General features: G+C 41.6%; 1 protein-coding gene across 8 annotated transcripts in view; it reads right to left on the reverse strand.

Annotated features, from left to right (window-relative positions):
• Positions 1 to 2,919: 2,919 nt before the first annotated feature.
• Positions 2,920 to 27,615, reverse strand: part of SORCS1 (sortilin related VPS10 domain containing receptor 1) — a 531,938-nt gene continuing 507,242 nt past the window's right edge. For 3 of the 8 annotated variants that reach the window (XM_084993366.1, XM_084993371.1, XM_084993372.1), the window contains 4 exons: positions 24,878 to 24,977; positions 8,088 to 8,193; positions 7,815 to 7,975; positions 2,920 to 3,193 (listed from right to left, as the gene is read on the reverse strand). In XM_084993366.1, the coding sequence (XP_084849492.1) occupies positions 3,114 to 3,193; positions 7,815 to 7,975; positions 8,088 to 8,193; positions 24,878 to 24,977 (447 nt within the window). In that variant the 3' untranslated portion in view covers positions 2,920 to 3,113. Of the gene's footprint in view, positions 6,305 to 7,814; positions 7,976 to 8,087; positions 8,194 to 24,877; positions 24,978 to 27,615 lie in introns of all 8 variants that reach the window. The other 5 variants (XM_084993367.1, XM_013983712.3, XM_084993370.1 and 2 more) reach the window with 5 other exon arrangements.

Here is a 27,615-nt window from a genome sequence, read left to right on the forward strand (position 1 = left end):
GAGATACTCAACACACAGTCTAAGCAATGCATCCAGATTCATTAATAGGACATGTTTCGTATGTTTAGGGCACATAACTAATTACTGTTACCTAATTATGTTTAGGTGAATGTGTTAATAAGGCAATTGATATTATTAGAGACGGATTTTAGGATAATGCAAATTTTGTGTTTTTGTGATTTTGCCCATGAGAAACACTAGATTAATACAGAAAACTTAACCCAGCTGAATTCAGCTGTAGAAAAATATACGGAACACACACAGACACAGACACCAAAAAACGACTGGCAACCTCCACTTGCCTCTTGTGTTATGAACCACACCATTCATTTGGTGGTAGGACATTATGTCAGATTTTGGATAAGTCTCCTTCTATCCCTTTAAAATAACCACAAACTGTAAATACTCCACTGCCCTCTTTCTTAGGCAAATGTCAGTTCTTCTTCAAGGTAATAAGTGTTTTATTTGTGTCTCTGAGTGGCTGGTTCTTTTTCAAGCCAGGGACCAACTGCCCCCTTCCCATCCCCATTCCCAGTCACTCTGCTCCCTGTTATGTTTTACATTTTACCAATCAATATCTTAAATTATTCTTATATGTAGGATAGCACTGTATATGTTACATTAAACTTTACTATTTGGTCACCGTCCCCTTTAGAATATAAACCCATGAAGGCAGATATTTTATCAGCCTTGTTCACAATGGTATTATCACCACCTAAGAAGTCTGCACCACATATGGATCAATAAGTATTTGTATTTTGTAAACCAAAGATTCCTTTTCATTTGTTTAACATGAAATCTCTAACAATTATTTTCTTCTATTTGTCCATCTGGAAATAATTTGGTATTCCCCCACTATAAAAGCATCAGCCTAACATGCATTTTCAAAATGCTATTAACCTCTAAGAAATAGGAAAACAAATTACCCAATGATTCAGAAACCAAACTTTGGCTTCTATTTTTCATGCTGTTTTCCAGCTGGTTTTTTAAAAACTGTAATTACTGCACTTAAATTAATACCTAAGAATAACTCCCTGAATACGGCAGCTTGAATGGTAGCAGAGAGGAAAGACAAGAATCTGTGGATTCTTGACAAACAGCAACTCAACATGAAATTAGAGGTGATATAGCTGGGCAAGGGGAGTTGGATGGAGAGGGTGCCTCAGAGGTCTTTGCTAAGTGAAATGGAGTTACTCTCAACACTAAATTGAAAATTCAAGGTTGAATTTCAGCAAACATTTATCTAGTGCCCCCTCATGGGAATGTTCAGTGCTGTCAGCTAAAGGCTGGTGGTGTGAAGTGAAAACTAAAAGATCTTCCCCTAAAGGCACACAGAATTGGGTGAGAAAGGTGTAAAGGGACATATAGAAACATAATGACAAATTTTAAATATGCATTGTTCAAAGTGGAATATGTGAAAGCATATCAGAGAAAGAAGCACCTACTACTTAACAAGTGCCTTTGTGTTGGAGGAGATGTGTTGGATTTGACTTGGGCAGAACATGAAAGAGGTGCTGTGCCAATCACCCATCTGCGTTCTCAAGTTTCTCCTTACTCCTCCCTGTTCTTCTTGGTATTTCAGAAAACTACATTTCCAAGGCTCCACTGCCTGCTGATCTGGGGCTGGGTTTGGCCAGTGGGAAACATTGGCTGCAGATGGGAGGCCCAGTGCAAGTTCCCCCTCCCTTTCATCTGCTTGGGCAGCACTGCTGGCAATGGCCTTGACTCCTCCATGGCTCCAGCTTCTGCCAGACACATCCTCTATGATTTCAGCTTTAATCTGGTGGTCCTGGGTTAGAAGGACAACAGGATTGATGCTAATCTTGGGGTCACCATCCCCTATTTGACATCTTGGCTCTTCAGTTACTCAAGCAACAAATTTCCTGTATGAAATCCCTTCTGTATGGTATCTCTAGGCATGACTTTTGTTTGATTGTCTATACCCTCAGTAGTGACACTGGGGAGAAGATACTCCTGATGGAGAAAAGCAATACTGGCTCTAGCCTGAAAAATAATGAAGGGGTGGAAGGAAGAAAGCCTACAGGAAAGGCAAGGTGAAAGACCATCTGAAAAAACAAAGTAAATTCTCACACATGCTGGACTGTCCTAATGAGGCACTGCCTTTCTGAACCTGGCAGGACTTTGAAAAGTGTAAGGAGGGTTTTATGCCGGCACAAATGTTTCAATCAAATACATGGACAAAATGTTTCCCACGAGGAAATGCCACAGGTGGAAAGGGTTTGGATCCAGTTTACCCCTTTATTTTCCACCAAGTTTAAATCAGCTATTCTGGACTCTTGGGAATGACTCACCCACTCAGAATACCAGAGCTAGGTGTTCTTTTCTTTCAAAGTGTATGCATGAGAACACTAAAGCTTTTGTATGTTCGAGTGCTTTGCTCAAGGTCACACAGCTGGCAGAGCTGGAAAGAAAACCCTACTCTCCTGATTCCAAGATCTAAGCCATTATTACCCTATCACTTGAGCCCTTCCCACTCCCCACATTTCATCTCAGGTATATCTTATCCTTCAATAACCACAAGCTTATGAGCAAATGTGAATGGCTTTGTTCCATATCAACAAGTTCTCATTTTCAATGAACGATAGTGAACATGTTACTCAGTCCAATGCAATCTGTTTGGACTGATTTTTAAATAAAGTAACAATAAAACAATGGACATTATACGAGCAACTGAAATGCAGGTAGAATTCAAGTAGTAGAATATATATTTCACTTTGATATAGCAAAAAAAAAGAAAGAAAGAAAAAAGACACACAATACCCTAAAAAAACCAACCCCCTCAAACCTGTGGTATTTACTGACTCTCATGCAATTAGCTTTTATGAAACCCTATAGACGCATCACTTCTATATCTGGACACCAAGGCTTGGCATAAAATAAACTCCTTGAGGCACAGACTTTAGAGACATTATCTGTTTAATAAATATGATTGTAAAAGCAATAAACAAGAGCAATTATACATTACACTACATAGTATTTAACAAAAAATACATCAAAAAAGTCATTTTAAAATTAGAAGTAGTTCCAATACTATAAGAAAACTTTTTTTTTAATTGGCTTCCTATAAAAATAAGTTGGCAAATGAGGGAATATCAATGCTCAGTTGGAATCCTGGAAAACACAGAACAGCTGCCAAGCACCCCACTGCTCTCAAAGTTGCTGTTTGGAACTTCTGAAAAAAAAGCAAAGCAAACCTCTGCATTTTGGACAATGAACCCAGTTAAAAACAAGGCAAAGGAGAAAACCTTGGTTGGGGAGTTCAGGGTAGAGCATGCATGGTTTGCCTTCTGGACTTTTGGAAAATGTTGCAATATCAGATTTGTAGCTTGCCCTGAATCTGACCTTCTGCATCCATCCCTTCCCATCCACTCCTCTGGCCCCAAGCCCACCAAACTCCTCATTGTGTTTGCACCTGCTGTTAGCGAGTAGGTAGGCACTTGGGTCCCTCCCATTTGCAGGCTCCGAAGTGATGCTAATTCCGCTGGTCTGGGTACCACACTTTGAGAACCATTGAGCTAGATCCCAAAAACAATGAGTTCACCTCTGAGCAGTACTTTGCCTCACTAATCTCCTACAGGTGGGAGGGAGCTCTGAGGAGAGGCACCTGAGGACCCTAGAGATGCTGCATCTAGAACTGGCCATCTCTGATCACTTTCAAAATTCCAGGCATCTCATGTCCAATTCTGTTTTTAATTAGGATTTATAAGCTCATTCTTCCCTATGTCTTGTCATGTATTCATTCATTTATTGTTTCAATAGATAATTTCCTTCGTACTTACTCTAGGCAAGGCACTGTGTTAGATAGTGTTAGCCCCCTTTTCACAGCTTTCCAATGAAAAATAATTGAACTGCAACTCTGAGGACTTTCTGTGCTGTTTGGGGTGAGCCTCTTTTGGTTTCCAAACACTTTGTCTTCCAGATTAAATGTGGGAGGCTGCAACTGAAGAGGATCAATGAGGATGTTCCCCATGGGGTAGGAAGCCTGGGAGGCTGGGAATCAACTGAGTTCTACAAAGAGATGGCACCTCAGGCATCATCCATCTCCCAGATTCATTCCAGGGATCTTCAACCATAAAAGCTTCTGCTTGATTAACTTCTGACTAAAGTTCTGCTTCTCTTCCCTGACCTGAGCTATCCTAGGATGGGGGTCATCAGGATCTTAAGGACACCCCCCCATGTTCAAGGCTTTGTTATACACTGATGTTGGCCTGGGAACATGGCCAAGAAGGAGGCTACACTGCGAGCAGCCTGTTGAAAGCACTTTCCTTTATTTTGAAGTGGGCTTTATCCAATCCATCATACTCCAAACACTTCTACCAGACATACTTTTGTCTCCCTCTTTCTCCAGGCTTTCTTTCTCAATTGCCCTGGAAAACCTGGGATTTCTTTATGCTTTGATTCAATCTGCTGAAGTCAGCTATCTCCTCCCCTTTATGAATTTTTCCTCTGCTGACACTATGATACTCAGAGATCAGAGAGCACACAGTAAAAGAGTCTAGATCATCCTACATAGTCACAATCCCATCCTAATGTAAGACAAGACCTTAAATATTCTCAGACTTTTTGACTCAAACATTACATCCATTAACCTGCTGCTGCTTCTGGTTAAAAAATAAGTTTTATTTTACAAATATTTCCACTCTACTGTGAGAGAGGAAAATACTAGGTAAGGGTAACCATCACAGGAGGAAATTGCCCTGACACAGAGTAACATGTTCCAAACATTTTTCCCAAGAAGGTTCTGAAATCTGACTGCAGGAGATTTTTGTTAGGGTGTGAGAATACCCCTATTCATCTGCATGCTTTCTTTTCTAAGGTACAGGGCCAGGTTTGAATTGCTTTGTATATCTCAACTCTTATACACATATTATATGTTTCCATGTGGGAAAAGGTGAGGCTATTTGGAAGAGGCAGGTTCTATAGAAGGAGATTAAAAAAAAAAAAAATACACGAAGCTGAACGCTGCAGGGTAGGATGAGCGTGGTCAGCGTGTATGGAGGCTGGCATGCCTGGGTGTGTGAGCCCCAAAACTTCAGGTGGTAGAGACAGGGTTGGCAGAGGCCAGGCCAGCATTTAGGGAACATCAGGATGAATGTCCAGAATCTAACGTGCTTGGGAAATAAAAGCAGGAGGAGCTGAAAGATACTTGGGGATTTGAAGGAAAGGGGACAGACATGGACAGATCAAGAGCACACGTGGAGAGCAAACAAGAGGGAGGGTCAGAATTCAGGTTAACTAGATTCTGTCTTCTACGTAGGGCAGAAGCAGAGAAAACTACAGGAGGAAGCGGTCATGATGGAAAGGGGGGAACAGAAAACACAGGTCCACTTCTAACACACTTGTCCCCTTGCCGGCCTGCCTTCCCTATTCTGCCTGCATCCATGGAATTTTAACTCACTTCTTTGTCTCCGTGGCCACACAGAATGGAGAAGGCAGTCCGGTGGCCGCTGCCGACCAACAGAGACTACCCAAGATAACTGAGAAGGGACAATGGCAACGAGGAACATGGAACAGAGAAACAGCTCAGGGTTTCAAACTCCTGTGCATGTCTTTGTGTCTTGTGAAAAGAACTGGAGTGGCTAATCCACCCATCAGCCCGTAGTGCTAAAATAGCTGTTAAATCTAGAGCCAAGAATATTTCCAAAAATACATGCAGATTTCCTTGGCCTATATATGTTAGGAATTTTCTACAAACACGACCGATCAGAAAAAAGAGAAGAAGAAAAGGGTAGGGGAGTGTTTTTCCATTAAAATAGAGCACCTGTACACTACCCCTCCAAGCATGTTCTCAAGGTATTGTCCACATGCACAGGCTTAAAGCTAAAAACCCTTGTTGTCTGTGTCTGAAGAATTAAAAAGTCCCGATGCAGTGAGTGTTTGTTTGTTTGTTTGGATTTTGATTGTTTTTATTTGATTTGTTTGTTTTTGTTTTTACTGGCGTCCTCCATTCAAACATTTACATAGGTAGGGATTTCTTTTGTGCTTTGATTCTCAGCAACTATGGAAATACTTCCTGGCAAAACAGGAAACAGAACAACAAAGGAAAGAAAGAAAACATAACGTTAGTGGTCATGAAGAAGGATGTACTTGACAAGAGCGAAATTCTTTCCTGATCAGCAGGTCGCCTGTAGCCTTTAGGGGTGTTCCTTAAATTGCAAATTGAGCCCCAGCAGATCCCCGCTTTGGCGATGCAGGTGGAGTGGCGTGTCTTGCTCTTTGCAATCGGAGAGATGAGTCACCAGGTTGAGTAGAAGGGGAGGGAGGGGAGGGTAAAGCTACTCTCCTAAGAGAAAACGTGTAACACTTACTCATTTAATGACACTGGCAATGGAAAGGTGTCAGAGACGTAGCAATATGTTGGGAGCTATTCCTGGCGAAGGAAGGATTGCTACTTTAATAAAGTCAACAGCAGCTGTGCTTCATACCCCGTGGAAAGGGGATTGAAAACCAAATGACCCACAAAAATGTACTTAGAAGCTTTAGAAGTAAATAGACAGGGTGAACGCTTCTCTGGACTTGAAGACGGAAAAGCCTTTTTCTTTTTAACCCGAAGCAATTACACATTTATCACCCTGTCTCCCCAAATAAAAGGAAGCACACTGTGAAAACTGGACACCGGATGTGGGAGTCATGGTTGTTATTACCTCTGATACAAGCCAGGCACTGCACTTAAATTTCCCTTCAATACAGCCAAAGACCTTTGCCATATTCATTTAAAGACAGGGTTCTGTTCTCATTTAGAAACTCATTTTTTTCCCCAGGTACCAGATTAACAATCATCAGTAAGGACCTTCTAGGTGGTTTGGCTTTACCACATCAGAGTGGAGTCTGAACACTTATATAATAATTTATCCACGAGAGTCATCAATGCAGGGTCTAGATGGGAACATTTACAGCTTCCACTCCTAAGGCCATCAGACAGGAGGAATCGAAGAGTGAATGGATCACAATGATGGCTCCACGGGTTTTCTAATTTCCTATAAAATTTTCTTCTGCAATACATAGGTAGGACTTAGCAATCCCCTTGAGACTCTCTACACCTAGCCACTGGGTTCCCATGCTTCCTTTCCAGGCAGAGACTGAGCTCTACTGAATGATGCTGAAACCCATTTTAAGACTTCTGGTAGGGCGTGGGTGGAAAGGAGGAGGAAATCTACCACCATGCTCAGTAACAGCCTAACCCTCCAGGGGTCTCTCTCAGGAAGCCCTACTCCTGAGGTATTCTGCCAATTGTATGCCTCATGTCCTCAACATTCTCAGGATGCATGTTTCCTGGAGGACTGTTTTTAGATTATTGCTGGATTTTTTTTAAAAATTCAGGAGTGATCAGTCTGTCTCTCGTCTACAAGTGTCCTGGAGCAGTTTGTCCTAAGAGCTGTCCCCAGGTAAGGCTGCCATGGCTTGCTCCAGTCATTATACACCTTTCCCTCAAACCCCGCCCAGCCCTCCAGGCCACCAGCTCCAGCCTCCGAGGCCTGCCCTTCTTGGATACTGTTAGAGCAACCACTTTGTTTTTTACCAATAAACACGTCAAGTCCAATGTTTCAGCAAGGGTTTTTGCAAAAAGAAGAATCAACTCATAAGAGGAAAAAAAAAAATAGGAGCAAGAAGCCTTTTTTTTTTTTTTCCTTCTATATCTAATGGAAGGAAGCAGGGAAAGAGGCATCTTAGCTGTTTCTCTCAGGGATGTTAGAGCAGAGAAAGTGGTTATGTCAAGCCAGAAAGGGGTTAGAGAGAAAGTCAGCCATTGACTTCTCAGGCTGAAGAGCTGAGGACTACCGGGATTCATTTACCTATGAGCTGGGATTCCACCTTCTCATCTATCAGCTGGCCAGGCCGCCTGAGTTCAGTCTGAGGGATATGGGGCCTGCTTTCAGGGTGACTGACTCGACTGACCATCTCTCGTTCTTTCTCATTCTGCATCTGGGCATAAACATTAATCCCCGGGATCTTCCTAAAACATTAACAGAAACCATCACTGGGGTGCACGGGACAGGTACGTCACTGCCACAAATGCTTCTGAACCTGCTGTGGAGGAGGAGAGACGTGGATGGAGGGACACGTACCTTTTAAACTTGTAGATGACGAACACGGCCAGCCCCACAAACACCACGGACAGCAGCATCAGCATGGCAGATCCACTGTGGGTCGGAGTGAGGTCCACCAGCGGGGCTGAAGGAGAAGACGAGGCATGGTCATAAGCAGGCAGGTAGGCGGGTGGTATTCTGACAGGCTGGCACTCTTCACACACAGAGGCATGGTGGTCCCCGAAAACCAAGTGGCATAATATGCGTGTCATGAGGCTTGACTTGTGGATGCTAGTGCTAGGCACATAGTAAGACCTTTATTAAGTATAAGCTTTTATTGCTACTGCTATTATGACTTTGAAGCACTATTTGTAAGAGTGCAGTTATTAAATTTTCCTGTACTCTGAATACAAGCAAGCTTCTTCCACTCAGCAATGCAGAAAACTAGAAAAACCACCGACAGGAATATGTTTATGAACTTTCCAATCCCTCCTGCACCTATCCCCGCAGTTGTCCTGTGAGAGAAAGAACTGGAGAATAACAGAACATGCTCATATGTTTGGCACATAGGAAACTGGTGGCTAAGTGAATATTTTACAAGGGCAGCTGCTCTGATGCTGCAGGAGGAGTGGGCAGGCCAGTGTCATCTCAATAACTTGCCAAAGTCTTGACTGCCCGCGCCAGGAGGCACCAGCCTCTTAGAGGCCGTGAGTTCTCCTCTTGGACCAAGCAGATGCCTTTGCATCCATTAAAGATTTTCCCTCCCTGACTTTGCTCTTCGAGTACAGCTCTGGGCCCTCCTCTATTTCAGGCCAAGTCTGTTGTACTTTAATGACTTTGCAATTAATTTTCACCCTCTCGAAAACTGCCATTTTTTGCAAACATAGCATAGCTCAAGCATAAAAGGCAAGCCTCACGTACCCCTTAGACGCCTGGAAACTGACCTTTACCTTCCAATAATTTAAGCAAAACCTGATAGCCAGAAATGCAGGTGACCTTTAAGCACCATTTTCTGTGGCTTTTCTCTGTTGAGAGCCAAGAGGGCAACATTCTGGTCTTTCAGATACAAAAATTCAAGAATAGGTGAATTCTGGTGGTTTCAGACAAGACTCAAGGCTGCTTCTGCTCTATTTATTGAAGGATTATAGCCCAGGCACTCGGTAACCACCGCTGGAAAGCCTATTCCATGAAACATTTTGGGTGAAAAACAGAAGTCAAGCTCTCTTTCTCAGAAAACAGGCTTGGTTGTTTTAATAGAATCGCCTTTTAAGGAAGCACTAAAATGAAGCAACCTCTGTGATCCTCCTCTGTAAGATAAGCAGTGCTTATGCCGTGAAGTGTGAGTGTCACTGAGAAAGGAGGGGTTCACTGGGTGGAACCCCCAAGGCAATTTTCAGCTCGAAATTGAGGAAAAAAATGTCTCTTTCATTTGCTGAGGAAAATGCAGTGCAAAAGAGTCTGGAAATACTTCAGAACTCGACACAACTGGCTGGAAGTTGGGGGTGGCGGTGGGGGAGAAAGCACCTACTATGTGTCGTAGACATTATTGCAATTGACTTTCCTCAATGTCCCTCCACTGAACAGATAGGGACAGCAGGAGCCTCACAGGTTAACAGGTTAATGTCATTCCAAAGGACTCAGAACTAATAATCAGAAGACTTAAGACTTAAACTCAAGTCATTTTTTTTTTTCACACACACACACTTTCCTTTTTTTGCTTTTTAGGGCCACACCAGTGGCATATGGAGGTTCCCAGGCTAGAGGTCTAATTGGAGCTACGGCTGTGGGCCTATGCCACAACCACAGCAAAACAGGATCCAAGATGTGTCTGTGATGTACACCACAGCTCACGGCAACACCAAATCCTTAACCTACTCAGCAAGGCCAGGGATCAAACCCGCAACCTCATGGTTCCTAGTCAGATTTGTTTCCACTGCGCCACGATGGGAACTCCTGGCTTTGAGTTTTGCTTTCATTTTTGTTTTTGTTTTTAGGGCCCTACTTGTGGTATACAGAAGTTCCAGGGCTAGGGGTCGAATTAGAGCTGAAGCTGCTTGCCTACACAGCCACAGCAATTCAGGATCTGAGCCATATCAGACAGAGACTGATTCTGGGACCTATGCTTGCAGAAATGCCAGATCCTTAATCCACTAGGAGACATCAGGGATTGAACCTGCATCCTCCTGGATACTATCTGGGTTCTTAACTCACTGAGCCACAACAGGAACTCCAGTTTTTGTTTTTCACATTTCTGTATACCTCAACCCTGGGCTAATTTCAGCAGGGGATACCAGAAAATTAAAAAAATATTTCTGAGACTGAGAATGAAAGCTAAAAGTAGAGCATAAAAAGCAAATTAACAAGTGACAAAGTCAAAATTCTAATAAGGACTAATTAGAATCCTAGGACATACACTCTTAAATGTTGATGACATACATATAATATGCACATATACGTGCACATGTGTGTATATACCGGTGGATTTTATGTGCACATAGAGAAATAAAGCTTCATGCCCCCACCACCCTTCAACAACCATCAACCCACAGACAATGGTATTTCATTTCTACCCTGGTCCAGTGCCCACAACCCCAACACCGGATTATGTTGAAGCAAATCTCAGCTCTCAGGGACTTTCATCTCTAACTCTAAAAGATAAGGTCTCTCTCCCTCTCTGTTTCTTTCTGAACATCATCGCAACACAATCATCACATTTATGGAAATAATGATAGAAGGGACTTTTAAAAATAATCCTCTAATGCAAACCCCTAATTTGACAGGGAGCAAAGGGAGGCTCAGAGAGGCGCCACAGGTTGCAAGGATGATTCGAGGCAGGTTAGCATGACTGGCTGAACTTCTAATTCCCAGCTGAATGTCCTTTCAGAATAAGCAGAACATCAGTTATGGAGCAACCAGAAAGAATACTAGGACTGCCTGAAAGCGCTGGCATTTGAAATAAATGGAAAACTAAAGAGAGGAAATTGCTTTAGCCAGGCTCTCACTGACACTGAAAGCAAACATACAAATGGACTCATTTCCTTTCTCTTCCTTTCTTCCTCCTCTCTCCCATCACAAGCTTAAATCTTTCCATTTTGAATCATCCCCACTCAAATCATCATTCCAACACAAGTGGCATTAACACTGTTAAGTAATTAGCATATCATTCTGGGAAAATAAGCTTCTACATTCCAAGTTCTCCGATCCCCTGTGTGCTCTCGTCTCCCCTCTGCCCCATCTCTGCATCACTTAGTAGCCTCTCAGTTGCAGGAAAGCAAGCAAGCAGGCAGGCAAGCAGGCAGCCGCACTGAGAGGTTGGGTACCACTACCCTCTGTATTTCCTGGGTAGCTGCTGCTTGCTGATCTGTGCCTGAACAGATACAGGACTCTAATTGCTCCACACAGCCTCAGATGCAGGTCTTAGTTTGCCCAGCACTGAGGTGAGTTTGTGTGTCTTGCTGAGGAATGAAAACTTGTGATAAATGAGATTCCGCTTGTTGTGTGGAATTAGCAGAAACAAATCCCCCTCCAACTGCAGTCTAAACGAATTAGTAGGGGCAAGTGCTGAGTGGTTTATCTGCCAGTGTTCACACACAGCAAAGCGTGGACACAGCAGTACTGCGTGTGACGCCACATTCTACTGGTGCTGGCACACATCGTTTCTACACTCCTGCCAATATACACTGAATTATTATATGAGGACCTGGATTGATGATGATAATAACAAGGATGCATACAGCAGTAACAAGAGTCTTCTTGTGAGAAGTGATATACACACACAGTGAGTGCTAAACAAATGGCCATAGGCTGCATGTACATGAGGAGAGTGAACCCAAAACTCCACCTCTGGGATGAAGTAACTGACATGGTCCCTTTTGGAAATCAGATTCTTACTTGGCCACTTATAATCTAAATGACTTAAACTGAACCTCAGCTTCCTCATCTGTGAAATGGAGATAAAACTAGTGTTAGTTTTAGAAAGCTATGAGAATACAACAAGGTGGACTTTATAAAGCACTGGCATGGTGCCCAGCACATGGTACATGGCCAACAGTTTTAAAACCATCTTATCATCACTATTCCATTTTTTTAATCTCTCTCTCTTTTTTTGGGGGGGGGGTCGCACTGTGCACATGGCTTGTGAAAGCTCCTAGGCCAGGGATCGAATACATACCACAGCAGTAACCAGAGCTACAACAGTTATGACACTAGATTCTTAACTTGCTGCTCCACCAGGGAACTCCCCGATCATCACTACCGTATTTCTGAAAGTGTATTCTATGGAGAACAAGCCCTGAGAGACGACTAGAGTTCCATGGTCAAATAATTTTGGGAAACAGTCTTTATGGCATTTCCCATCTTGGAGATTCTGCATATGAAAGTTCACAGCAGTTCTTCAGGAAAGAAGCTCACGTGACTTCATCATAGCGATTCACCAACTCATCAGAGCACAGACACTTTGCAGACCTAGGTCCCACAAATCACGCTTTAGGGAATGCCTCAGCCCGAGCATCGCTTCCTCCTTTGCTGCAGCCTTGCTCCACTGGGTTATTTCCAAGTTTTAAAGCCAACAATATGGTGGCATCACCTGGTAAAGCCCCAGGGACACCCTTACTGCTGTCCATATTGACTCTCATTCTATCAAAGGGACTTGCTTGGACAACTTCTACCTGCTCTACAATCCTGAAACTCTGGACTTGAACTGCATTTCTTTTTTTTTTTTTTCCTTTTGTCTTTTTTTGCCATTTCTTGGGCCGCTTCCACAGCATATGGAGGTTCCCAGGCTAGGGGTCCAATCGGAGCCGTAGCTGCTGGCCTACACCAGAACCATAGCAACGCAGGATCCAAGCTGCGTCTTCGACCTACACCACAGCTTACAGCAATGCCGGATCCTTAACCCACTGAGCAAGGCCAGGGATCGAACCGCAACCTCATGGTTCTTAGTCGGATTCGTTAACCTCACTGAGTCACGACGGGAACTCCTTGAACTGCATTTCTAATCCAAAAGTTAGTAATATCAAGAAGTTACAAAAGCAAGTTCAAGTTTGCATACTTTGATTTTATTTCCCTTCTCCTGCCTCCAAAGCATTCCCAAGCCAGGCTTTACTTACATAACTTGAATATCACAAAATCCATATGGTTTGAAATCCGTTTTTCAGAAATGAAGGTGATAGGGAAATGGCAGGGAAAATGTTTATCTAGATCACAGAAAGCGTTGACAGGTCTTTATGACAGAGCAGTCTCCCTTATCTCATCACCCTTCTGTCCAGTTCAAAGCCAATAATAACAGCCTTAAGGACTGCTATAACCAAGTGACATAAAAGCCATGATCTTGCAGGCCAGATGGAATGGGAATTCCCAGGAAAATTTCTAATGACTAGTGAAACACAGCTACTAGCTTTAAACTGAGGATGAGTCTTCAGGAACTGAGGTCACTTGGCCAAGTAATGACAACCATGGGTACCTCAAAGACCAAATTACCACTATAATTGATAGGAACAGAAGGATGCCTTTTGGTTTCCTAGGGTTGCAAGTCAATGAGGAATCCTGCTGGCTATTAAAATATTTCTCAAAGTATAGTTTCTAGACCACCTGAATTGAAATCACCTCTCAAACTTGTGAACATTTGACTTCCTAGGCTTCACTAGAGAAAAAAATACATCAGTCTCTGAGAGAGAGTCCCAGAAATCTATGTATGTAACAAACTGCACAGGTTGTTATTATGCATACCAGCTGGTGAGTACTGTGTGGTTAGCTTCTCCTACTGTCATTCATAAAATACAATTCTTATCTTTTTTTGGCCACACACCCACAGCATGCAGAAGTTCCTGGGCAAGGGAATGAACTGGTGTCATAGCATGGACCCAAGCCACAGCAGTGACAATGCCAGGTCCTTAACCCACTGAGCCACATAGGAACTCCCCAGTTTTTATCTTTAGAGTATGCCTGATCTTTATACACTCTGGGTCACTAACACAAAACAAAACTAAGCAAGAAAACACACCTCTTGATCGCCAGTAGTAGCTCAATCCCATTATGACTCAGGGAGAATTTTCTAAAGTACCTAAAAGCATCTCAAGTCTCCTCTAAACAACTGGTAAGCCTCCTGCAGATTAATTGGGTCAATTCTCTACTTCTTTCTGACTCCAAGCTTGGGCAATTTGAATTTGAAGTTTCTCCTAGCAAGAGTTGAAGTCTGTTTCCTCACCTCCCTGAATCTGAGCTAGCAGTGGGACTTGACTTGGCAATGGAATGTGACACAAGTGATGATGTGCCAGTGGTGAGCTTCAGGGCCTTGTGCACTTTTGTTCTCCCTCTTGGAATCCTCTCCTTGCCATGAGTGAGCAAGCCCAGCGAGGCCTACTGAAGGATGAGAGACCACGTGGAGGAGAGCTTAGCAATCCCAACTGAGGCTGTTCTAGATGTTCTTAGTATGGACTTCTGTCTCCACTGGCAGGGTATAAGTGAAATGTTCTAAACCAGGACACTTTGCGAATGAAAGGGACCACTATTAAAACTTATGTAACACAACAGATATGGCCTGACAGTGTTGGTCACTCTAGGTATAAGAAAATTGGTGTCTAGGAATTCCCACTGTGGTGCTGTGGGTTAAGAAATCTGACTGCAATGGTTCAGGTCACTGCAGAGGTGTGGGTTAAATCCCCAATCCACTGCAGTGGATTAAAGAATCCAGCATGGCTGCAGCTGTGGTGCAGGTCACAGTTGTGGCTTGGATTCAGTCCCTGGCCTGGAAGATACCATGTACCATGGGTGCCAGAAAGTAAGAAAGAAAAAGGAAGAAGGAAGGAAAGAATGAAGGAAGGAAGGAAGGAAGGAAGGAAGGAAGGAAGGGGAAAAAGAGAAAGAGAGAGAGAGAAAGAAAGAAAGAAAAGAGAAGAAAGAGGGAGAGAGGAAAGAAAGAAAGGAAAGAAGCAAGGAAGGAAGGAAGGAAAAAAGAAAGAAAGAAACTTCGCATCTAAAATGTAGCTTGTCCTGAATTCTGGGATCTTCTCTGTATTCTGCATGTGTTCTCCTGCCTTCTTTTGCTCCTGCCCATTTCTTGGGACTATCTGCCTTGCCTTCCCCATGCATGAGGAACTGTATCTCCTGCATCCTGACCACTGCTGATTTCCAACCTGAGGCATGTTTGTACCCTGTTTTTGAAGTGCCTCTGATCACTCTCTCCTGACCATTCTCCATCCACGAGATTCCAGGTACATCCTCAGACCTGGCCACAGCAGGCCAGCTACCCTATAGTCATCTCAGTGGGTTAAGTATCCGGCATTGCCACTGTTGTGGCTTGAGTCACTGTTGTTCAGTCCCTGGCCCGGAAACTTCCACATGCCTCAGGTGTGGCCAAAAAAGAAAAAAAAAAAAAACAACCCTGAAGAATCTGTTAGAAGCTAAAGAGTAACTTAATTTCTGGTCTTTGGTAGATTTATGACAGTATCACATTCATTTAGTCACTTTAGGGAGTGGGCTATGTTTAATACCTTGGTACCTGGTATGACTTATCATAACACTGTAACAGCTTAATAATTGTCAAAAGCTACTGGGTCCACATGCCTGGAAAACAGCCTAATTATTTGTAGAGGAAAAAGATTATTTGAGGGGTAAAAGTGGAAGAAAGGAAAAATATTACTATCATGACTTTACTCACAAAAGACTTGTAAATGATAACTGCGTAGATAATAAGGCAACCAGAGACTAAAAAGACAGATAAATTTATCGGCTGTGGAAGAATTCCACTAGTACTAATTTCATCCCTAAATGGAAAATGTTATTGCTGCAATTTATTTCACTTTACAGTTCTGAGCTCCACAACTCCATAATTTGGCATCTGCATCTATAACGATGGGGCTTAGATTATATTATGTTTTCTAAAGCTTCTGGACTCATGCTAACTCTACTTTCCAGTGGAAAAGTTCTTCTCAGTGTAAATTGTTTTGCAGAATTCATGATGTATCCTGACCTAGGTGGAAATTCTAAGTGCCTTATCCCTTCCTACATTTACTCATAACATATCCAGAGGTAGCAACGAAAGCTGGGAAATATTAATTCTCTAATATCTCTGTGATAATATCTTTTTATTACACCTGAAAAAGAAATTGAACTAGTCAGCAGTAACTATGGAGACCCAGATAACACAAGATAATAGTTTTATTAAAAGCCAACACATACCCTTGACAAAGGACAGTTTTCCTAAACGCAATAGCTGAAACAAGGCAACAGCTAGACAGACAAGAGGGGTTGAGAGCATTATTAATTTTTTTTAATTCAACATCTGAGGCTCTTCCTTTGAAAAGTATTAACCTTTCACATGTTTTATTGTCAGTATCCAAAACTCCAGAAAAGTGGTGACCCCCCCCACTGGAAAACTAGAAGGGCATCCCGATTCTCCAATGTGTGCAGAAATATAGTGAGATGCGGATGTGTCCTTTTCTGTTCACACTAGTGCATTAATAACATGAGATAATATCATCTGTTTAACTTTCATAAAACTCATGGCCATTCAATTACATCTGCCACTAACATTCTAGTTCACGCTTTAATCATTTTTCAACTGCTTCACGGCCATGGCTCTTGGCTGGCCTTTGCCATTCATCTAGATTATGGATTGAGTATATCCCAGATTCAGAGACAGGTCTCATTTTTTTCCCTACTCCCACTGTCCTCTACCCAGTCTGCCAATTCAATTGGCTCCAAATATGCCAAGGAATTAGATTTTAATGTTTATTACTAGTTTCCTCCTACACTTAATATCAAGGGCTCTTATTTTAAAAGACATGCATGTTTTAGTGGCTGCCCTGAGTCGTAAATCAGATTTATTGCTGGAGTGAGCTGTGCACCTTTCCTTGTTATGCATATGGATTGCTATCTGTGGAATATTCCATAATAGCAGTTGGCAGGAGTTACCGTTCTAGCTCAGTGGGTGAAGAACCCGACTAGTATCCATGAGGACGTGGGTTTGATCCTTGGCCTCGCTCAGTGGGTTAAAGGACCTGGCATTGCCTCAAGCTGCAGTGTGGGTCAAAGATGCAGCTCAGATCTGGCATTGCTGTGGCTGCAGCTCTGTTTGGATCCCTGGCCTGGGAACTTCCATATGCTGCAGGTATAGCCTTTAAAAAAAAAAAAAAAAAGCATTTGTTGAAGTTGGTGAAAGGCCTGGCTGCATAAGCAGCATTTGGGGAACTTGTTATAAATGCAGATTTCCTGCTCTCTCTCCCTGGGATATGAATTCCGGTGTGTGCAGGAAAGTTAGAAGAACCTCTACTTTTATGAAGCTTCCTCAGTAACTGTGATGTACAATCAAAGGTAAGGATAACTGCTTCAGGAGTTCCCTTCGTGGCGCAGTGGTTAATAAATCCGACTAGGAACCATGAGGTTGCGGGTTCGGTCCCCGGTCTTGCTCAGTGGGTTAAGGATCTGGCATTGCTGTGAGCTGTGGCGTAGGTTGCAGACGCAGCTCGGATCTTGCATTGCTGTGGCTCTGGTGTAGGCCGGCAGCTACAGCTCTGATTGGACCCCTAGCCTGGGAACCTCCATATGCCACAGGAGCAGCCCTAGAAATGGCAAAAAGACAAAAAAAAAAAAAAAAAAAAAAAAAAAAAAAAAGAACAACTGCTTCATAGCAGAGTTTGCCTACATTGTTACAAAGAAGTTTTCCAACCATACATAGAACAGGGTTACATTTATCCCAAATACTTTGAAGAAACCAGTCAGCACCAGCCTGTTCAGTCCCTCTGTGTAGAAATGCATCACCCAAGTTTTAGTCTATTTATCCCAAAAAATAATTCCTATGAAACATAAAAAGTCCCTTAGTATTATTGTTTTTAATTTAGTATGAATCCATCTAACTTGGTTTTGTGGTGCCCTTTGCTTGCTTAGTCTTTATCTTCTATTCTCACTGACCTCATCTATTCTGCCAAAGAAGAAACAACACATTTTTTTAAGCTGCTTCTCCCATCCTCTGCCCCCACCTCCACTTCCAAATGGAATCGCTGAATTTACTCATAACCAAGGGTCCTCACTTGAACAAAGACATAGAGTTTGATGTAGTTTGAAAGATTTGCATCTGAAATTAGGGCTTTAGTTTACTACCCATCAGCAGATTCCCTCCACCTGGCCATCCTCTAAAAGGTGATAAAATAAAGCTCACAGTCTAAAGTACAGTCTGGTCCTCTTCTCCCCCATCAGCCCGCTATTTCAGTAAGGTTTTTCACTTGTACATTTTACAACATCAAACCCAACATAACCATGAAACTTATCTTCTTTGGCAACTCTAAAAAAGGCTCCTTCTCCTAGGTTTTCAACTCTGTCAAATAAATTACCATCTTTTTCTACTGAGGTTAAAAAATTCTTGTAAAATGGGTAAATACTTTGTGAAAAGAAAAAAGATTATTGACTGTTTTCCAAATCTATTGTCAGAGTTCCTGCTGTGGTCCAGTGGTTAAGAATCTGACTGCAGTGGCTTCGGTTGCTGGGGAGGCATGAGTTCGATCTCTGGCCTGGCACAGTGGGTTAAAGGATCTGGTGTTGCCGCAGCTGAGGCTCAGATTCAATCTCTGGCCTGGGAACTTCTGCATGCTGCTGGTGAGGCCATTAAAAAAATAAAACAAAAAACTATTGTCTTAAAAAAATCCTTTCGGAGTCCTCACTGTGGCACAGCGGAAGTGAATCCGACTAGGAACCATGAGGTTGCAGATTCGATCCCTGGCCTTGCTCAGTGGGTTAACGATCCGGCGTTGCCGTGAGCTGTGGTGTAGGTCACAGATGCAGCTCGGATCTGGTGTTGCTGTGGCTGTGGTGTAGGCCAGTGGCTCAGCTCTGAATCGAACCCTAGCCTGGGAACTTCCATATGCCACAGGTGTGGCCCTAAAATGCAAAAAAAAAAAAAAAATCATCTCCCCTGTCCCTCCCTTCCTCTCCATGTGTAAAATACTTTGCAATCTTAAATGTGCCTTTATGAGCGTTTTCTCACAGCATACATGGATGGACAATAAACAAGGTGTATATATAAATGACATCCCAAATTGTCTGATTTCTCTGAATTTTATCCCTCTCCCTTTCCTCTGTTCATAGATTTACCTTCAATAAATATAACACTCAGGAATATTTGAGGGTATGTGTCTAGATGCCCCAAACCATGTCAAACTCTGCATCTCTTTACATATAAACCATACAATGTCACTTTGCTCTACTTCTGCTCAACAGAGCCCCTCAACCTGGCATACTTATCTTCTCTCCTTGTGGTGAACTCCTATTCAACACGAAGGCTCACTTTTACTGAACCTTCTGCATGGAATGCCTCATTTAGAATTAGGCAAGTTTCATGTGACTAGTATCTGGGCCTCAGGTCTCCACTGTTCACTGAGGGAGGGTCCAAGTTCACCTCAAATCCCTGGATAAACCATAGTTTTAAAGGAATCATTGTAAAGTGAGGCACAGAGTCATGTGAGAAGTAAACCGATAAGTCTGAAATGGATTGTGCCCTTGAGTAAATTCCAAGTTACCAGGGGCAATGAGAAAACTATTGGCATTTGAGGGATATTTTCTTAACAGCTCAGGTTTGTTCTGCCAGAAGTACCTACAGAAATCAAATGCAACAGATTCCAAGCCTTCTTGTAAGTCTTGCTAGAAAAACTCTTCCTAATTCATTCCTACATCACAGATCCCTATATCACAGCTCTTCAAATACAGAAAATATAAATGAATAAAGTAAATAAACAATAAAAGAATAGAAGGCTAAGGTAAAAGCATCAGTGAAAGAGAAGTCTCTGGAAAGATGCCATGGAAATGTTGGTACTGAGCTGAGCCTTAAAATGCAGAGATTTAATAGGTGTAGGAAAGATGTAGAGACGAGGGAGAAACATTCCAAATGGGAATCCCACAAGCAAAGGTACACTTAGATTAAATACCAGGTCTTCCAATCCAGCCCCAGCTTGATTGATTCCTACTCCCTTGTGTGCTAAACATGGCTGCCATCTGTCATGAGGTCCTAAAAGCCAATGAAAGCCTCAAATTTCTTGATAACAGTTCCTCATCCTCTCCTTATTCTCATACAAGCTGAAATCATTCCTTTCTACAAGACAGTTTCAGACACATAGCTGTCAGGAGTGGTTAGGCCCTCAAGAGGCATTGCACAGAAATGAAGAAGCACAGGAGTAGCTAAAAACAAAATGAGGATTGTGTTCAGAGTTTAGCTCCGCCTAGATACCACAGTTAATGAACTTCCAAATAGAACATGTGGGGGAAACAAATGAGATCCAGTCTCTCATGACATTCAGGTATCTGGAAATGCTTACCTTGTGTTCCCATAAAAGCAAACAGGGAACTGAATTTGAAAAACAAAATAAGGCCAGTAAATTCCTGAAAGGAGACAGTTCTTTTCCCTTGGAGACAAACCAAATTATGCATTGCCTCTCCCACCAGCAAGATACTCTGGCTCAAACATTTTTAAAAGAAGGCTGCTGAACATCTGCTGAGCAATTAATGGAATGCAGCAGCGTGTAAGAATGGTCCCTGGGAAAGTATTAGCAATCCTACTTATGAGACATGAAATGTTGCAAGCGGTGTCCTTTCTCCTTTTCTTAAATTTCATTTTATTTTTATTTTCTCCTGCCTACAGAGAAGATGAGGGAAAGGGAGCAGAGGTGGAAATTCTGCATCAAATGCTCTCCCTCAGTGTTTTTTATTTTCCCCAGGGACCTTCCTCCTTCTCTTTCTGGCCATCCTGATGTGAATGTGTTAATTTCAACTTATCAAAGAAATCACTGCAATTGTCTCAGTCCACTAGCCAACTGATCCACTAGCCAACCTGTCAAGTTTTCTACATGAAACTTGAAAGGAGAAGTCCCTCCACTGTCTTGGAAACATAGTCTATCACCCTGTATTAATAGTTTAAAAAAAAAATCAGATCGAGCTAACTTAGGAACAATCTCCAAAGAACACTGATCCCTCCTATATTTTACCTATGCATCACTGAAGAGGGCCACTGAAGAGGGTCAACCTTAACACCAGCCTTGCCTTGTGCATATAAATGTCTGGCTGAGAGTGACTGTGTATCTGTGGGTACCATTTTTAACACTATCATGATAAATACGGTTAAAATTAATATAGTGAAAGTTTCCATGACTCGGTTATTATGTCAGCCCTTGGCACTGCCTTCCTTTACTCTTCAAATTGGAGCTGATATCCCACATATAAGTCTACATTTACTCCTAGTAAGCCAGTCATCCAAGCCAGTGATCCTCGGAAGCTCAGTAACTGCCAAAAGGCTCTATGACCAGATTTAACAGGGAGGAACCCTGAACAGCCCCAACGCCTGGAAGCCAAAGGATTTTCTCACTCTCTCCAAACTGGCCCTGTCTGAGTTCGGGCTTTTGGCTCAAACTGCAGTTTTATTTTGTTCCTTTGGCAACACTGCACAGTATATAAGCATGCTGCAGGGGTCTCTCCTTCAAATCTGAGCATGTTTATGGAGCACCCAGGAACACACCTCCCTTTGCCAGCCCCCTCTTCACAGGGATATGAGTATTGTTTCCCAAATTTCCCAGCTGTGGGATGAAGTGAACATCAACTGGATACATTTTCCAGATCTTCACCAGTTTGTATTACTTCTTACCCTCTGGAACTGAGATGAGTGGGGTTAATTTTTCCTGGGTATCAGGAACAACCTTTCTTTCCCACAAGGAACTAGGGATCCATGGATGCACTTGCTCTGTCACTTTCCCTGGCCAAGCCGCTGGCCAAACCAATTTCAGCTAATCGGCCACTTTTTGGATGCCTATCTTTTCCACTTGATTCCCAGGACTAAACCAGATGTCATCTGAGGAAGGCATCCTTTAGTAATCTTTAAAACAAGATTCACATTCAGTAAACTAATCTGAACCATCTTTGGAGTGTGCTATGACAATCTGTTAAATGAATACCAGGCACATATAATAACCAATGAAAGAGAGAGAGGTATGGGGAAAAGGTGTGAAATGCAAGTTGCCTCTAGAATTGGAGATTGTGGTCAGTTCTCTACCTATCTTGACCTAAGGGAATGTGGTCAGTTCTCTGCCTATCTTGACCTAAGGGAATGTGGTCAGTTCTCTGCCTATCTTGACCTAAGGGAATGTGGTCAGTTCTCTGCCCCCCTTTCAATCAGAAGCCCCTGGGGAGTTTTCTAATAAGTCAGGCTACTCTACAGCAAAATATGCTGCCTGAAGGTAATGTTCCTTTAGAAGCTGAGTATGGTCAGAGATGGTTGATCACATTTCTTCAAACACAGAGTTCAGTATGGAGTATCAGGCATGGCTGTGTTTAGCCTCTAAGCTCAAAGAAGACAAGCATCTCTAGTTATCCTAAAAGAGAATGATGAGGGGCAATCTTCCATCTAAACAGGTGAAACTCTTTTAAGTAGCTAAAATAAATCTGTAAACTGATTTCAACCAATTTCAAGTAGTTACTTTCTCGTTTGACAACATTTGTGGCTTGGTCATCAGGATGTGGCTTGGCCATCAGGATGACTACAAGGGATATTTCAGAACTTTGTTTTCTAGTTCGACTTGGTATATAACTGCCATGTATCACCAACATTCACCAAAGACCAAAGGCCAAACCTTCTTGATAGGAAACAGTCAATCTTGATCATCAAATGCTTTAAGATAAGTTGGCAGATTTTATCCAGACCATAGGCTTAGGGGTCGCCCTCATAGAGTTTCATTGTGTCCTATTCTCTTACACTTACTTATTTCCTCTAGGGCAGGGTATTTGCATCATTATGATTCAGAAAGTAGCACTGCTTCCCTGCTGGGCTTTCCCCAGTGATGGAAGCTTCATGAAGGTAGGGACTTGATCCCATGCTGAAAACAATTCTCGGTTCAAAGTAGCCAGGTACTCAAAAATGTCTGTTCCAATGGATGAATTAGAATGACAAGCTGCAGAATGTCAAACTGGCTCCACTCAACCTTTGTTCTGAAGAGCCATCTTCCTCAAGTGACACTCTGAATCCATCACACCTCTGCTCATGGGTCTCCACAGCTTCCCAGAGCCCAGTCAAGGAAATACAAACTGCTTAGCCTGGTGTAATTCCACATTCCACCTCCATATCCCATGCTCAGGACAGTGCCTTTTAAATATTGGCTTTTTTTTTTTTTTTAATTCAGTGGGGTTTTTTAAAGAAAAAAAAAATTATGAAACCCAAATAAAGAATCCAAGCAGAAAAGAGGCCAGTAGCCAACCTGCTTGCCCTCTCTCTAGACCCAGGCATACCTCCAGGAACCTCCAGGAGACCAGAGAATGGAGCTAGAAACACTTGCTCCTTGTTCCTACTTGTTCTGCATCCCCAAAGCCCTCAGGGCTTTCTTGGTGCTTTGGTGCTTAGAATAATCTCTTGAGTTCAACTCTACCCATCTTTCAAGGTCCTTCCCAAAGACCACCTCTTCCATGACGCTTTCTGGTATCATCTGGAGTGGGCACAATTGATCTCTGCTTTAAGTGTCCTGTAAAGCTTTGATTGTTAATAATAATAATAAAAAAGTGAAAATAAAAATAATATCTTACTATGCACCAGGAACTATTCTCAGGGCACACTATTCTCTAACTTCACTTAATCCAGAGTTCCCCATTGTGGCACAGCAGAAATGAACCCAACTGGTATCCATTAGGATATCAATTCTATCCCTGGCCTCGCTCAGTGGGTCAGGGATCCAGCATTGCTGTGAGCTGTGATGTAGGTCGCAGACGCGGCTTGGATCTGGTGTTGCTGTGGCTGTGGTGTAGGCCAACAGCTGTAGTTCCAATTCAACCCTTAGCCTGGGAACCTCCACATGCTGCAGATGCAGCCCTAAAAAGCAAAAACAAAACAAAACAAGTCACTTAATCCTTGCACAATCCCACTGTGATAGGTGCTACTGCCATCACTAAGGCACAGAGGAGTGAAGTCTCCTCTCGAGGTCTGCATATAAGTGATAGAGCCAAGATGGAAACCAATGGTCTGGCTGCAAAGCTGCAAAGCCTAAGTGCTTAGAAACGCCTCTATAAAGGCATATACGCATTTCACTCATTGGGATAGAGCACCACTGTCCATTTCTCCCACCCACAGAGCTGCCACTGTTGCTAGCACCAAACTTTGAAACATCACCAACACATTATGTGTTCTTTTGAGGGCAAAGACCATTTCCTACTCTATCCAGGACCAGTATAACACTCTGTGAAACTAAGTACTCAATAAACAGTGTTAATTTAACTTATTAATATAACGTAATAATATATACTTGGGATTACCTCAATTATTATTGAGACTTCTCTATAGCCTTAGGAAGATTTTCCCTTTTCCCTTTCACAGGTGAAGTGACAGAAATTCATGACATTAATTAATTTATAAGATCCTGACCCACCTGGGGTTCAACTCCTGGCTATGACCTGGTACAGGTCCCAGCTATTTCTATGGCATTATTTTATCCCAAAACTGAAAGAAAGAAATTCCTTTGTAATGTGAATGACTTAAAAATAAGGTTTTTCAGAAAGACCAGGAAAAAAAAGTAATTTGTAAGGCTAACTTTATTTTCAATATTTCTGTAAGATATAGTATGCTATCATTGGAAGATCTTTATCTAAGTGATTCACTGAGTGTTTTTGCCAGGGATTTAGGAGGAAAAATCACCTTATTCTGTTGTTTCATGGGTCCCCATTAAGGCAAAAATACCAAGTAAGGGAACTTCCAAAGACAGATCCCCTACATCTGATTAGCAGTGGTGCCATCCAGTCTTGTTATGCTGAAAAAACAAACTGGGGTCCCCCTTTGCAAGAGCCACCAACCAGAAGCCAGGAACAGGAACACTGACCTGCTGTCAAGTGGGCTGCATGGACAAGGACTTGGACACCAGGCTTCAGCTCAAAGTGCACAGAGTTTTGGTTGAGCTTGTGAATTAGCAGTTCCGATATCTGAAAGAAGAAGTGTCAGAGTGAGTGGCACCAAGACTGTCACACTAACTATATGGAAGTTCGCTGAGCAACATTTGCCATATATCCCAATATTATACTTGTAAATTATATAACTGAGTTTTATACGATTTTGAGTTTTTAGTGCAGAATATGCAGGCAGAATTGTTTTCTAAGCATGACTTGACTTTACATCCAAACTGCTACAAAATAAGACAATTAGTAAATCACATCATTTCTACTGTTAAAAAAATGTTGCTGTTATTAGCTTAGAAAAAAATTTAAGAGAGGGTTTCTTTCTTTTTATTTTGGTAGTGCTTGTGGCACATGGAAGTTTCTGGGACAGGGATCGAACCTACGCCACAGCAATGACCTGAGCCATAGCAGTGACAAGGATGGATCCTTAACCTTCTGAGCCACCAGGGAACTCCATGAGAGAATATTTCTTATAAACAACAACTTAAAAGAAGTAAATATGCTGGTGAAATGTGTACCCATTTATTTTACTTCTTATAGTAGACTTCACTTTTTTCCTATCTTGGCTTCCCTCCCCTTCCCAAAAACATTCTCTCGGCTTTCTCATAATAGATATTTCATGGATATTTATTGATGATAAATACCATTCTGCTAAAATAATAAATGATACATTTAAAACAAAGTATAACCACAACTTAAGTAACACATTGGCTGACCCTTGTTTTATGTTCATGGACCCAAAATTGCTCCTCAGGCTGAATCACAAGTACTGGGCAGGTTCCTGAAATTCTGGGCTTTGAAATATTTAATCCTAACAAGGGGCAAAGGAGCTGGTTTTAGGTAGTAACAGTATAAGGTAAGGTTTTCTAGACAAAGTATTAAAACTCCATGTGTTTAAAGTAGAAAATCCAGTTCAATGTGCTCTGTTTCACTCACTCTTGAGTAACTTGTGACATGCGATCAGAGAAATCCATACTCCTATTATCTGATCTCCTTGCCTCGTTTTTAATATTCTACTCACCAAAGTAATATTTTATTTAATATGCTATTTGAGTCTAGTTAGATGCCTTCTGAACATCTGCTAGTTAAATTCTTCAATTATTTTTCTTTTATTTATATTGATTTTCACTTAGTCCACTGATTTGCCAGAAATGACACCTTTGATCCTACTATCAATTAAGCAGGGTCTAGTGGCTTTGTTTTGAAGAAAAAAGTGCCCTGCCGAGGCCCTTGTCCAATAGTGGACCTGAACTGCTCTGCAGATGAATTTCTTTGCTTAATAACAGGAACTTGAATGACTGTCAGGGACCTATGCTTGAACACCCGGGATCCAGCTCACGCTCAGCCTCTCAAATGTTTCCACTTGGCCAACCATGCAGAAAAACAATATGATAACATTATATTGAACACAATTTTATTCTCTCTATATAAGCTATTCTTTTTCCTGGGCCCTAGGAACTTTCCAGAATATTCCAGGTTTACAGGAAGAGTGGATTTCTAACAGACTCTGTACATGGTTTTCTCTGTGTTCTGTAAAGTGTTGAAGTGCACAAGAATCCTATTCTACCTTAATCTTATTATTCAACACATAAGATCTTTATAAGAATCTGACAGTGAGTTTTTAGCAGAAGCTAAACAGAAAGGTTTTGGCTCTGAAATAAATCTATACACATACGTATATATATATATATATATATATATACGTATGTGAGAAATATATATAATATAATATAATATATATAATTATGCATGTACAAAATATATATGTTTATATACATATGCATACACATCCATACTTATATTTTTAGAAAAAAATATTTTAACTCAAATAGGAAAAACCTCATAGAAGTAATTAAGGAATTGTCTGGTTTTAGTCTATCACCTAGACAAAAGGGACTATGTTTGTAAGATAAAGACTTCTCTATTTCAACTAGTTAAAGAGATATTTATTTCTTCTCCCTGAGAATGCTTGTGAAAAAAAAAAAGATATAGATAACTAAAGCAGAAAATAGTGTTCATCAGAACAACATACTTCTAACTTATAATTTCCAGGAGAGTCCCTTGTGAAAATAATTAACTTCCCAAATTTGTTTTAGTTTATAATATTGCTTCATTGGTTTTATCTGTATCATTTACAACATTATGCAGGTGAGGCAAGGAATAAATAATCTAGTAGCAGAAAGTGTGTTTCATGTATTTCACTTGAATCAAAGGGCATGCAATAAAGAATACATACTGTGTGAGAAAGAATTTATGCGCAGAAACAAAACTAAATGAAATTTACACTGGATACAAAAATATTCTCAATTAGAACCATGTATAATTGAACATGAAACTGTTGACAGATTTTGACAACATTTTAAATGTTTGCCATATCACTTGCAGGAATGTTTTTCCTGGATTGTTTTTATCTGTTTGTGAATTTTTACATACATTTGCAACTGTATTATCTATGCACTGAACACCTTACATGGGCAAAGGTGCATATTTCATACTTTTCTACATAACATATCTCAGGTGTTAGTGTCAGTATCTCCACTGAAAGGAATATAGAGCTTAAAGGACATTACTAAATTTATTCAGTTAATATTTGAGAAGAATTGAGACTAGAATTTAGTTTTGTTTGACTTATAATCCTAGGCATTTCCATGAAGATTATTTCCTT

The sequence above is a fragment of the Sus scrofa genome, chromosome 14 (genome assembly GCF_054392235.1).
Source record: "Sus scrofa isolate SSC_HxYL_T2T_F1_AM1 chromosome 14, Sscrofa_HxYL_maternal_Yorkshire_Landrace_v2.0, whole genome shotgun sequence".
Classification (NCBI taxonomy): domain Eukaryota; kingdom Metazoa; phylum Chordata; class Mammalia; order Artiodactyla; family Suidae; genus Sus; species Sus scrofa.